Raw genomic sequence first — 12,268 nt, 5'->3', positions numbered from 1 at the left:
CAGACCGCACGTCCCCAGTTAAGGGTTAAATGACATATAAAAAAAACCCAATTTTCTCAGTCACCGAAGAATAAAAATTCTTACCAAATGAATAATAGTTTATTCAATAGATAAAGGAATGAAATATCAAAGAATAAAAGCAAATGAAAAAAATTAAGTTAAATGTAATAATTATAAAATTATTAAATCATATGTAATATTTAAAAAATAAATGTCAAATTGATATAAAAAAGCATAATAATATAAATTTTAACTGGAAATTTAAAAAAAAATGAAGTACGATTTAATTTAAAAAGATGTCTACCTATGATATGAAGACGTGTATGCAAAATAAGCGTCCTCGACCTTCTTAAATCCACTCGACATTTGTAATCAGCCTCGTCTTCCACTCTTGCTGGCTCCAGAATAAGCGTCGGTGGATGTATATCCATGTTGAAGTAAGATCTGTCTTTTATTTCCGGACTGGGAAAATGTTTGGCTTCTTTGATCGTCCGTTTGCGGATGTCCAGTGTGTAAATAGGATTTGGCATGTCCACCCGGTACCACAAAATTAGGGAAACTTGGTCATCTGACAGCGGCGTCGAGATGTTACAAGGAATTGCCGCCTTTTCTCCAGCGACAGCATAATGAACGGGGACACCTGCGAAAAAAGAAGAAGGGTTCGTTACTGATAGCAATCGGTTTTATTTCATCTTAATCTGGCTATGGTCACATTCTTATTAGAATTAAGTTTGTCACATTTTTGTTATAATAAAGCTCGTCACATTATTATTAGAATTTAAGCTGTGCAATGCCATAAAATTCCTATTTTAGGCTGTGAAATTTAGATTTTTAAGTACAAATCAAAATAAAATAAAAAAACCAATTTGCTGAAAAATTAATATTATCAATTTCAAAATTTTAAAATTTGAATTGCGACGAGTTTTACCGTGCAAAATAAATTGTTCTGGACATGTTTACTGTACATAGTGAACAAGTTTGCAGTGTTTAAAAGTTACTTGTAAATGTTCTGTAAACTATACTATTTTATTGTACATAATGAACAAGTTTAAAGTGTTAAATGTTACCAATTTCGTAAGAATAATTTTTACAATTTTCAGAATAGTAGAAGAGAATCTTTATAAGTATTGTAAATAAATTTTTTTACTAAAACAATTTTTTTCAAAAAAAAAATGTTATCAAGTAAAAAGCACTGACAGGTCAAGTAAACAGTATCAAGACTATATAAAAGCTTGATTGCATGTTTATCCATTGCCCTTTTCACTTATAATACTTTTTTTGAAATATAGGCAATATATAGGCTTGATTATATGTTTATCCATTGTCGTTTTCACTTATAATAACACTTTCTCCAAAATTCGTTTTGTTTCTTGTATCCATTTAAGATTTGGATATATTTTAGTACCGTATTGATCTCTTTCATTATCAGAGAAGGCAAACATATGAGATGAACAGGGTTGTGGTGATCAAATATATTCCCAATAAATAATATATTATTTATAAATAACTTACGCCAAAAGACGACCGCGATTTTATAGTTGTAAAAAACAAATCCATAGTAGCTTTATTTTTATTTTGAAATATATTGTGCGTAACTTAATTATTTAGAAAATTCTTATTTTTGTCAGGAGAAAAAAATTTTCCTCAAAGCGTATTTGTATTCAATCATTTAAAGCAAAGTTTAAACATAGAATTAATCAAAACAGAGTGTTCCCTAATGCTGCAGTTTTTATTATAAGTTTGAATTTGGTTCGTTCTTTCAAAAGTTAAACGAAACATTTTTTTTACTAGAAATCCAATGAGGATAAATGACATCTTTTGTCACAATTTATAAGAACTCTCTTCTAATTGAAAAAAAAAAAATGTTAGAAATTACTTAGCTATCCATTAATGGCAATCTTTCAAATGTTGGATTTTTATCCACGTTTGGTGAAAAATCATCGAAACGAAGAAAAAATTCCTGCATTTCTTTCATTTTTTATGGCTCATCAACCATAACACATTTCTTTATGAAAAAGTATCTTTTATGCTACTGAATTGGAAAAAAGGATAAAAATATGCGGGGCTTATTTTGAAAACTTAAACCAGTGATCTAATTTCATTGCCAAAGATATGATTGTAAGAGAAAGTAACAAAAAAGGGCATTCTTCCCAACATTCACATTTATAGAATAGAAAGATAATTTCTTTCCTCCGTAAAAAAATAGAAAAGAAAATTCTTGAATATCTATTCAAAGTTTTTCATCTATACTTAGATATTTAATGTTTCCGCTTCAAGGCATATTTTTCAAAGGAAAAGAATATGAATAAAATGATTTGGTCATCAATCATTCCAATTCCACGGACTGTTAACTGAAACAGACTGAAAGAAGATTTAGACTATAAAAAATAACAATTAAATTGCAGAAAGTAATATTTTCATTTAATGTACCTCATCAATTCCTTTCTTATAACTACACGAATGATAATATTTAATAATAAGAATTTGCTTCAAATACTTTTTTAGATTTACAATACTTTTCATTAAATTTTCTTACATATTTTTAGTTTTTTTTTTATTAAAAATTTATAAAAACTGAATAAATTAAAAGAAATGATTAGAAACCCTACATATTTCTATATGATTGTTTAAAGATTTGTTTTTGTGAGTTTTTTTCAAAATAATGTAAAAGAACAACAAAAGGATCTATTGCCAACAGATGGGAAAAATCTGACAATCTTTCAAAGGTATTTCCATAAATAAATATTTCTGATATTTCTTGATTCTAGGAATATCAAATAGTTACTTGATTTAGGAATATCAAACTTCAAACTTTTTCTTTGTAACCATATTTGGTACCGTCTCTGTAACGGAATATTTGAGAAGAGAGGGAACAAATTATGGTAGTCAATATATTCCAATTTTGTTGAACAATATTATAAATTTAACATGAAGATTGAAATTTACGTTATTATTTTAGAAATTAAATGAAAAAAAATGTTTTTTTCATTTTATAAATGCAATAAAATAAAAAAGCATTAGGATTAGAAGATAGATTTAAGTATATTTAAATAATTAATGTTGAAATAGAGATTTTTTTTAATAATTAGGTGCTAAATCAAAATGCTGATTTTTTTTACAATTGTAGTTGAACGATATTATTGATATATTATGAAAATTGAAATTTTCGTTATTATTTCAGAAATAAAAGGAAAGAAATTTCTTCTTCACTCAAAAAAAATGATGTAATGTAATAAAAAAGATTTGGACTAGAAAATATTTCTGAGTTAATTAAAATAATTAATGCTGAAATAAGGATTTAATTAAAAACTACGAGCTAAAAAATGCAGAAATTAATTACTGAATTTCAGTTATAAAGTAACAAATCCCCCCCAAATAATTTGTTTAAAAATGAAAATTATATTAATATATTTAAATGCTTGATTTGAATAAACCAATTTAAAGGCCTGGCTAGCAATTAAATTTGTGAATCGATTACTTTGCAATATCTGTGACACGTAGTCTTTTTTATAACGATGAAACTTAACCTAATATTTGTAAAGAAAGGCTAAATGATTAATTCGAAAAAAAAATTAAAGAATAAGTTAAAATCTAGCAATAGAAAACAAGGAGAATCTACTCTTTTTATCCTGTATGTCCCTTGCAAATTGTTTCATTTGCTTGACTACAGGTATCACTACAAGTAAGCCAGCTGTATTTATAACTTAAGAGGGAAGACAAGAATAGGTAATTCCATTATCAATCGAGATGAAACATAGTTCATTTATATAAATTACTCAAAAAATATGGGATTATTTCCTTATTTTCATTATTAATATTCGAAGTGAATTGAGAGTTTGATCAGAATAGGATATAATTTAGTTATTAATGTTTGATAAGTAATTTTAAAACTTATGATATTCTTTTTGACTTGCATACTTATATATTTTTCAAAGTTTGATGCTTTTATAATATTCGCCTTTTCCTATAAATTTTTGACAAAAATATTATTTTGAACTCGAAACAACAAAAATGTATGCTTTCAAATAAATTTTATTATTTTTAAATTTTTTTCTTGAGATATTATGGGCATTATTACAAATTATTAGAATTATTTAATGATCAAGAGATAAATTGATAGTTTTATGTTTCTGAAAATATTAAATTAATGCATTATCAAGGGGCGTGTAAATAAACATATATCAAAGCGCGTTAACTTCAGAAAGGGAATAAACAATCATTTGTAATGTTCTAACTCTGCAAGTTTCGAAAGAATCCCACATAAGATTAAAAAAAGTGTATCAAGTTTATAAACATACATTTTGTTTCTCATTCTATATATGCATATAGATATGAATGCGTGTTTATCAATGTTATATGAATGAGACTTTTGAATGTAATTTACACAAACAAAGTAGTTAGTCCAATCTTGATGAAATTTGGCACATTGCTTTTAAATGTATGCATTAAATATTTAAAATGTATGTTAATAAAAAAATAAACATAATTTCGTTCATTTTCAATGCTAATTCCATAAATATTATCTCAAATATTTATTTCAATATTTGTTAAAAATTTAAAAAATAAAAATTTTAATATCAGTTTTATTTTCAAAATTGTTTTAAATTTATAAGGCTTTGGATTCTAGCTAATATATATTATCTGTTAGAAATTAAATTTAAAAATTATTGATATTTTTATATTGAAATTCTAACAAATTTCATTGTTCCTTCAAACGTTCAATCTCTCGTTTTTCCACAATTTTAAAAATAATATAAATATCTTCTTTTTTGGAACATTAACTCCGATGTAAGATTTTCACCACCACTTTTATTTCATAGCATTTAAAAACTTTTTAAGTTTTTCAGACAGTTATTTATGCTGGACATATTCCATTAAATTCATATTTTACATTCATATCAAATAACCTAAAGGAATTGTAAATAAATGCATTCCATGTAAATAGTTTAACAATCCCAAAAACTATTACTCTGAAACTATGGGCCCAAAACTATCCATTATTTACATATGTCTGAAACAAATATGCAATACAAACAGAGAAACTATAAGCATCTTAAAGAATTCTTCAAAATTGGAGGCAATAGGAAATCTCACAAAAATAGCAGCTCGGAAACAGCTCACACGCCATACACTTCTGTATCAAAAATAGGGTAGATAGAAAAAAAGATGTGAAATATAGCATGAAAATATATTTTAAAAATGATGAATGGAAACCTAAAGAATATTCTCTGAAAATCCGGATTTAATACTTCCGCTTCTTTGGAAAGAATGTTAAAAAAATGAATTTATTTCGGAACTGTAAAAGTTTTTGTGAATACACTAGGCTAGAAAGTTTTGCATGTTGCCTTTACACTTAAATGTTTCAATTTTTTGGAGAAGGACGAAAAATTTGGAGTTTATATCCAAAAATATTAAAAATGAAAATGTTTTAGTATTTAAATATTTGGGAATAAATATAAAAAAGTGAATACATTTTATCAAGAAAATTTTATATATCAACTTTCCTGAAGTTTTATAAAACTTTCAATTTACGAATAATCCCAAACTAATCATTTAATAATACTAATGATTTTGAAATGTAGAAAACATGTTTGCCTTAAGAATCGAATAGAAATTAAAACCGATAACTTAATCTATTCATATTTACACGGAAGTAGAATCTGCGTAGCTGTTAACTAATTTCTCTTCTTTCATGGCTCTTATTAGATGAAACCCACTTTCCACATACCAAAATAATATTGCAAAAATTCAGTTTTTAAAAAAATTTATTTAGAATTTCTATTTGATTTTAGAGATTTTAAAGATGCGTTATTTTTATTATTATATTTCAGAGATGACTCACATAAAGTATATATGTATGAAAAAGTGTGTATAAGAAATTATGAAAGTAAGCATTATTTTAAGATTACATATTATTTTCAGGCTGAAAAAATACCCCCCCCCCCCCAATGGAAGAAAGTTTGGTATTTCATTAAAAATAAATTTCAGAAGTCGGCCTTTTGAGCATTAAAATTATTAAGTCTGTAAAAAAAAATCATTTAAATTTACAATATTATTGGGAACGCTTTGATATTTAAAGATTTATTAATTAGCTCTCTGTTGGTAAAAAAAAAGAAATTTACTCCATTTACCATAATATTACTAAAATATGTCAAAATTATCAGTTGATATAGATTTAAGTACATGAACTTTTGCACCAGTACAAACGGAGATGAGATAAAAATGTGCTACTATATCTCACTTTCCAATCGTAAAGATAATATCGTGATACACTCTTCCCATACAACATAAATTATTGTACAATTTTACATAATATTGTGCGTTGTTATTTTATTTACTATTCAACAACATTATACAATATTGTGAATAATGTTTAATACTATACAATACTATATAATCTATAATATTATATAGATAATAGGCTATTACTAGTATAACATAATTTATAGCTACTAGGCCTTACATTGCATAGTAATAAGCATTTCTTAATATAAATCTCGATAATAATTATTTCCTCTGACAAGTTATTTCTTCTGATAAGCAAATGGCTAAGTATAAGTTTTGATTCCGCAGTCATTAATTTTATTCATACCTTGACTCAAGTATATTCAACTGTTGATCCGCCACGTACCTTTGTGCTATTGGTAATACTGTTTTCTGATTGTAGTTTCCATGTTCGACTCTATGTTGCGTTTCTGTTGTGGTATGACTCACCATTCCAATCGGTTTCAAGGAGCCCCATAATTATTCCCAGCGGGAGGTCGAATCAGACTGACCGACGACGAAACATGCGTCCCTTTTCCCAACACTAATGAGGACGTTACGTGTCTGCAAGATGGTGCTTTTTAGTTCTCGAACTCGCCTGTCATTTATCTCTGTTACTGTCCTTCCTTCTATGTGACTGGTCAGAATTCTTCAGTAAATTCAGTAAATTGCCTCTGCTCATTCACCCATTGGCTTGTTTCTTCTTTCTACTAACATTTCATAATGCGGTGCAGTGAAACTTGACTAATTCGAATTTCTCTTCGGTCTCTTGAATTTCCAATTATGCATGATGGTAAAATGATCCATGCTTTTTTTTTTTATTCTTGCTTTTATTTTGGTCTCGTCAGTTTCGATTTGTGGAAGTTTTCTGTATTGATTTCTATGGAGATTTCTATGTAACAATAAGCAAAATTAGGATTTACTTTTGCGTCACTTCTTTATCATAAATGCTATACCATTTTTTTAAATTCGGTCTTTTCTTTCTAAGAATTCTAACATAGATAACAAATGAAGCTTAAGCTGAAGCAATATATATATATATATATATATATATATATATATATATATATATATATATATATATATATATATATATATATATATATATATATATAAACAATAAAATACTTCACATTACATTTTTGTTTCAAAATTATTTCTTCCACAATTTTATAATAATGTGGAAGAAACTTAAAAATAGATGTTTTGTATATTTTAAGCTATCCCAAACCTCACACTACATATCTCATTTAAATTCAAAAAGCAAATCTAATGGATTCTTATCTTACACATAAAAAAATGGTTTCCATTTAAAACTGAGCTGTAACATATTTTAATACCGATGCAAATAGAATCAATAACAATCTTTTTTCATATTATGAAGTTAATATTTCTTTCAAATTATTTATCTGAATTTTTTTCTATCTTTTATTATTATTGTGAATTCGGAGAGATGGAATTGTGGAATTAGATTAAAGATGATATATTTTCTTTAAAAATGAATTTGTAATTTCTCCTTATTGAATATATCAATAAATTTCAAATCATCTTTCTTTTATATGTTCATTATAGAATAATAGTTCTCTAAAAAATAATATATATCAAAATCTTTATTTTTTTGAGCATCTCTGTCAAAATAAATAACATTTTTATTGTATAAATTAATGAAACATTAGAAATATATTCTATATTCTATCTGAATTCAAATTAATACAATATAGGAAATTAATTTGTGTATAAATGCTTTTATTTAATTAAATAACTAATTATATTGATAGGTAGAGACTAAAATCAGTTATAAATATTTGTTTTGAGTATTTTCAGCGAATAACTTATGCATTTAAAAAATGCCATATAATGGCAGATAATAATTTTATTAATCTTAAATAATAGAACATTACACATGATGACATGATTACAGGTGATCGATGATTTTGCCATTTCACAGCTTCCTTAAAAGTATTTTCGTAAAAAAGACTTTTAAGACTTTATTTTAAGTCTTTTAATAAAATGACTTAATCAAAGCACTGATGTATTCAGTTATTTAGTTGAAGTCATTTCATTATTACATTTTCCTATATGTATGCAAAGTTATAAAATAATATTTAAACTGTCAAAAATTTCGAAAGTAAGACTTTCATGAATATTCACGTTTGCTACATTCCTTTGTCTGAAATACGTATATTGATCCACGTGTGCGCCAGAAATGGCATTTAACATATTATTTAATCACCACAGAATATGTGCAATGAGCGTAAACAAATCCGTAAACTCAGAAACTCGAGGCTGCAGGTTCATAATTTAGCCTTTCCACATCATGGCAGAATTATAGCTTAATGCCCAATTTTTGACTCTGAGAAAATGCATGCTCAGTTTTCTTCAACATATCAAGAAGTTAAACAAACAAGGTGCTGGTAGACGAAAACGAATGATCTATGTAGGGAAGGATGGCAATTTTCCTTAACATTAAATTAGTGAATTGCCTCAAAATAAACTACCGTATATTCATTAAGTTTAAATTATTTTTATAATAAAATTCAGCTTTACAATTCATTATCCGAATCAAAACTAGATCCTAATTAATCATTTTGACAATTCCAATTTTTGAAACAGGATCTCTGGATTAACTTAGAAAAGGGATATTTCCCTTAAGAATAAATTCACAGTTTCTCTTGATTGAATGAAAATCGATAACGACCTAATCAATTTTCTCCTTTTTGGTTACGTCAGCAAACGGTTATGTCAGGTAAAATTATGCGCGTCATTTCATTTGAACCCAATTATTTTCTCAATTCACTGGTAATTATATAAGGAGCCAATTCCCAAATGGAAAATCTAAAAATTTTGCTTTTCTGTGGCATTTGCAACTGATTCAATCAAAAGTCGTCATTCTGATTTCTTTCAGATTCGCAAAGCTTAACCATGTTAAGAGAAGGAATATTTATTTTACTTCAATTCTAAGTAGAAATATATGTACCCAAATTATGTAATCATAAAAAGAATTTATTTTATTTTTGCAAAAATATTAATGCATTATTATGTCTCGTTATTATTTTGCATAAGAGGGGAATAATAATTTAAAATTTATATGTTTTGAATTTATTATTTCTCATAAAGAAATCTTTACATGTAATAATAAAAATTACAAATCCATTTTTATTATTTACTTTTACTTTCTGATTTGTCAAAGAATGCTCCCTAATGTCTTGTGAAATTTTAGTGAATTCAGCAAAAAAGTTTTTCATAATTGTTTTATAGTTTCGAAGGATTTCATAAGAGTTGCAATGCTTTTTCAATGCTGGAAAATTATAATTGTAATCAAGAGAGTTAAATTCATGAAATGATTAATAGATAATAATAAAAAAAATGTATAAATAAATCCTTAATTCGTTCATTTAAAAATGACATAATTTATTCCTTTAAGAAAATGATTTCCTTAATTCATGTTACAATGAACTTTAATTCGGACAAAGTCTCAAACAAACAAATCTTTAATCAATCAGGAAAAATGGTGATAGAAACAAATCAAGATGCTTTCTTTTATTTTTTGTTCGATTCTTAACAACAAATAAACTAGGAAACCTGTTTAATTATCTAAATATTGCTTGAACTTTTTTTTATTTTTAATTTTTAAATTATAATTATTGAACATATAAAATTATTTTATTGCAATAATAACCTTGACTCTACACAGGCATATTTTATAGCATGATATAAGAAAAAAATATAATAATTGATTTCAACTTCAACAAATTACGGTTTGAAATAATTTCATAGTAATTCTATTAAACTGATAAAACTCAGTCTCAGTTTACCATATTTCCATTAAATAGAAGAGAACGTGATTATTTTATTAAATTTTATAATAGAAACTGATTTTATAAACAACATTTATTGGTTTACTGAAATTTAAAATTTTTCGTAAATCATTTTTTTTAAATTTTTTACTCTAATTTTTATGCATCATTTTATGATTTATATTTTCATTTAAAATTCCGATAACTTTATTTAAATGGGAGTATTTTCTGAAATTCGCTAACAAGTGGCTCCTTTTATACAATAATTTTAATGTATTAATTCGATAACTGAATATTTATTTCTAAAAATATAAAAGTAATGTATTGCATTGACGGAACACAAATTCAAAAAACTTCAAAGCTTCAGGATGTCAGTTATTCAGTAAAAATTCCATCTTTAAAAAATAAAATGTGGTAGAAATATACATTAAAAATGTAATATTTCCTGTTTCGTCTTTAGAAACCAATCTCAATAACCAAAATATTTTCAAAAAAAAATACGCCTTGAGGAAATCAGGGCATAGAAATCACGTTTAGTATTCCAATCCAGTTGTTTTTAAGGACTAAATTCAGAAATCTAAATGCAGCGCTTAAAGCGACTATTTTTATTTTAGTTATAAAAATGACAGGATCTTTAAATCATACTTGGAATATTTTCTATCCTTCAAGTACTTTTCATATCATTTTTTATAATTATGTTTTTAAAAAGTTATAAAATGTAATGAATTTGAAAGAAGCTGAAAAAAGCTGTAGTGATTTGCGTAATTTCATGTTATATAAAAAATATAAAAGAACTTTCTAAATATATAAAAAAAATATTTTTATTTTTTAAAAAAAATGTCAATGAATGAAATGTTTTTCATTTCTGAAAAGTGACTATTGAAAAGTTAAATTTTTATCCTTTTAAATAAAAACCAAACGAATAAGAAATGAATCAGAAAACTGAAGAAAATTAAAATTGCTTCAATTTTACAGACAATTTGCTTCTTTATAAATACCAAAAACTGCAGCATAATGATTTGATTTTTTAAAAACATACAGACTACTTACATACATAGGTACATTTTTGAAAAAGAATTTCTTTTTGCATCCAGAATAGAATATTTAAACTCATTCAACATGTGCTAATAAAATGTCTGCTTCAAATTAAGAAATAAATAGCCATGAAAAAGTATAAATACTTCTTTTTTTTAAGTGAATTTACTTAAAAGATTTATCGAAGTTTGTGAAATCCGTGTTCCTTCATTAATGAAATGAAATAAAACATTTTTGGAATTATATGTCTCAAAGCATTAGTTGAGCGGAAAAAGTATATTTTTATGACATTATTGAATTTTTTTTATACATAGAACGATTTTCATCAAAATTAAATTAATATTTGAAAGCTTTATATATATATATATATATATATATATATATATATATATATATATATATATATATATATATATAAATTCGATGGATATATATATATTATATATATATAAAAAATTATATATATATAAAATAATATGTATAAAATTTTTATATATATATATATATATATATAAATATTATATATATATATATATATATATAAAAATTTTATAAAAATTATATCTATCCATCGAATTTAGTTTTGAGTGAAAATATCTGCAAAGTTGTTTGATAAGTGTTTGATTGTTTGGAAAATCACTCTGACTTAGAAATCATTATCATGCAAAAAATTCTGAATTCTATGGTATACCTCAGGAATCCATATTCGAACTCTAATGTAGTCAGCACCATAACAAAAATGAAAATATTAATTATTTAATGAACTAACTAAAATTTAGTTACGATGTTTTAATGAAAATACTGTAATTGATATTCTTTAATAAGAATACAAATCAATTTTGAAGTCTCAAAAATTTTACCGTAAGATTTTTTAAATCGTTTATTATCTGAAACCAAAAGTTGTCAATGTAAATTTAATAAAATTATTTAAAAAAATTCATTAGTATAATAAAAAAGGTACTTTCTTCTATTTATTATTATCTGCCTTTTAGTTCGTAATAAATTGTTTTATTATAAATTTTATTTAATCCTAAATTTAATGACTTTTCATATCCATATTACATTGGTGTCATTGCTATAAAATCCAATCTAAACGGTAAAATAACATTTAAGTCCCATATAAGTGTAAGTTAAGTCTTAAGTTCGGTCTCTATTTAAGTTAAGTCTTTATC

The 12,268-nt window shown here is 25.1% G+C and overlaps 1 protein-coding gene across 3 annotated transcripts in view; it reads right to left on the bottom strand.

Moving 5' to 3' along the window:
• Positions 1-12,268, bottom strand: part of LOC129984169 (nephrin-like) — a 335,663-nt gene that overhangs the window by 146,586 nt on the left and 176,809 nt on the right. For all 3 annotated transcript variants that reach the window (XR_008785472.1, XR_008785473.1, XM_056093973.1), the window contains exon 2: positions 305-640. Coding sequence is in view for 1 of the 3 variants with exons in the window: in XM_056093973.1 (XP_055949948.1) it covers positions 305-640 (336 nt within the window). In the remaining 2 variants the exon portion in view is untranslated. The remainder of the gene's footprint in view (positions 1-304; positions 641-12,268) is intronic.

This window comes from Argiope bruennichi, chromosome 9 (genome assembly GCF_947563725.1).
Source record: "Argiope bruennichi chromosome 9, qqArgBrue1.1, whole genome shotgun sequence".
Lineage (NCBI taxonomy): Eukaryota > Metazoa > Arthropoda > Arachnida > Araneae > Araneidae > Argiope > Argiope bruennichi.
Note: the sequence above shows the minus strand (reverse complement) of the source record. Positions and strands in the feature narration are given on the sequence as shown.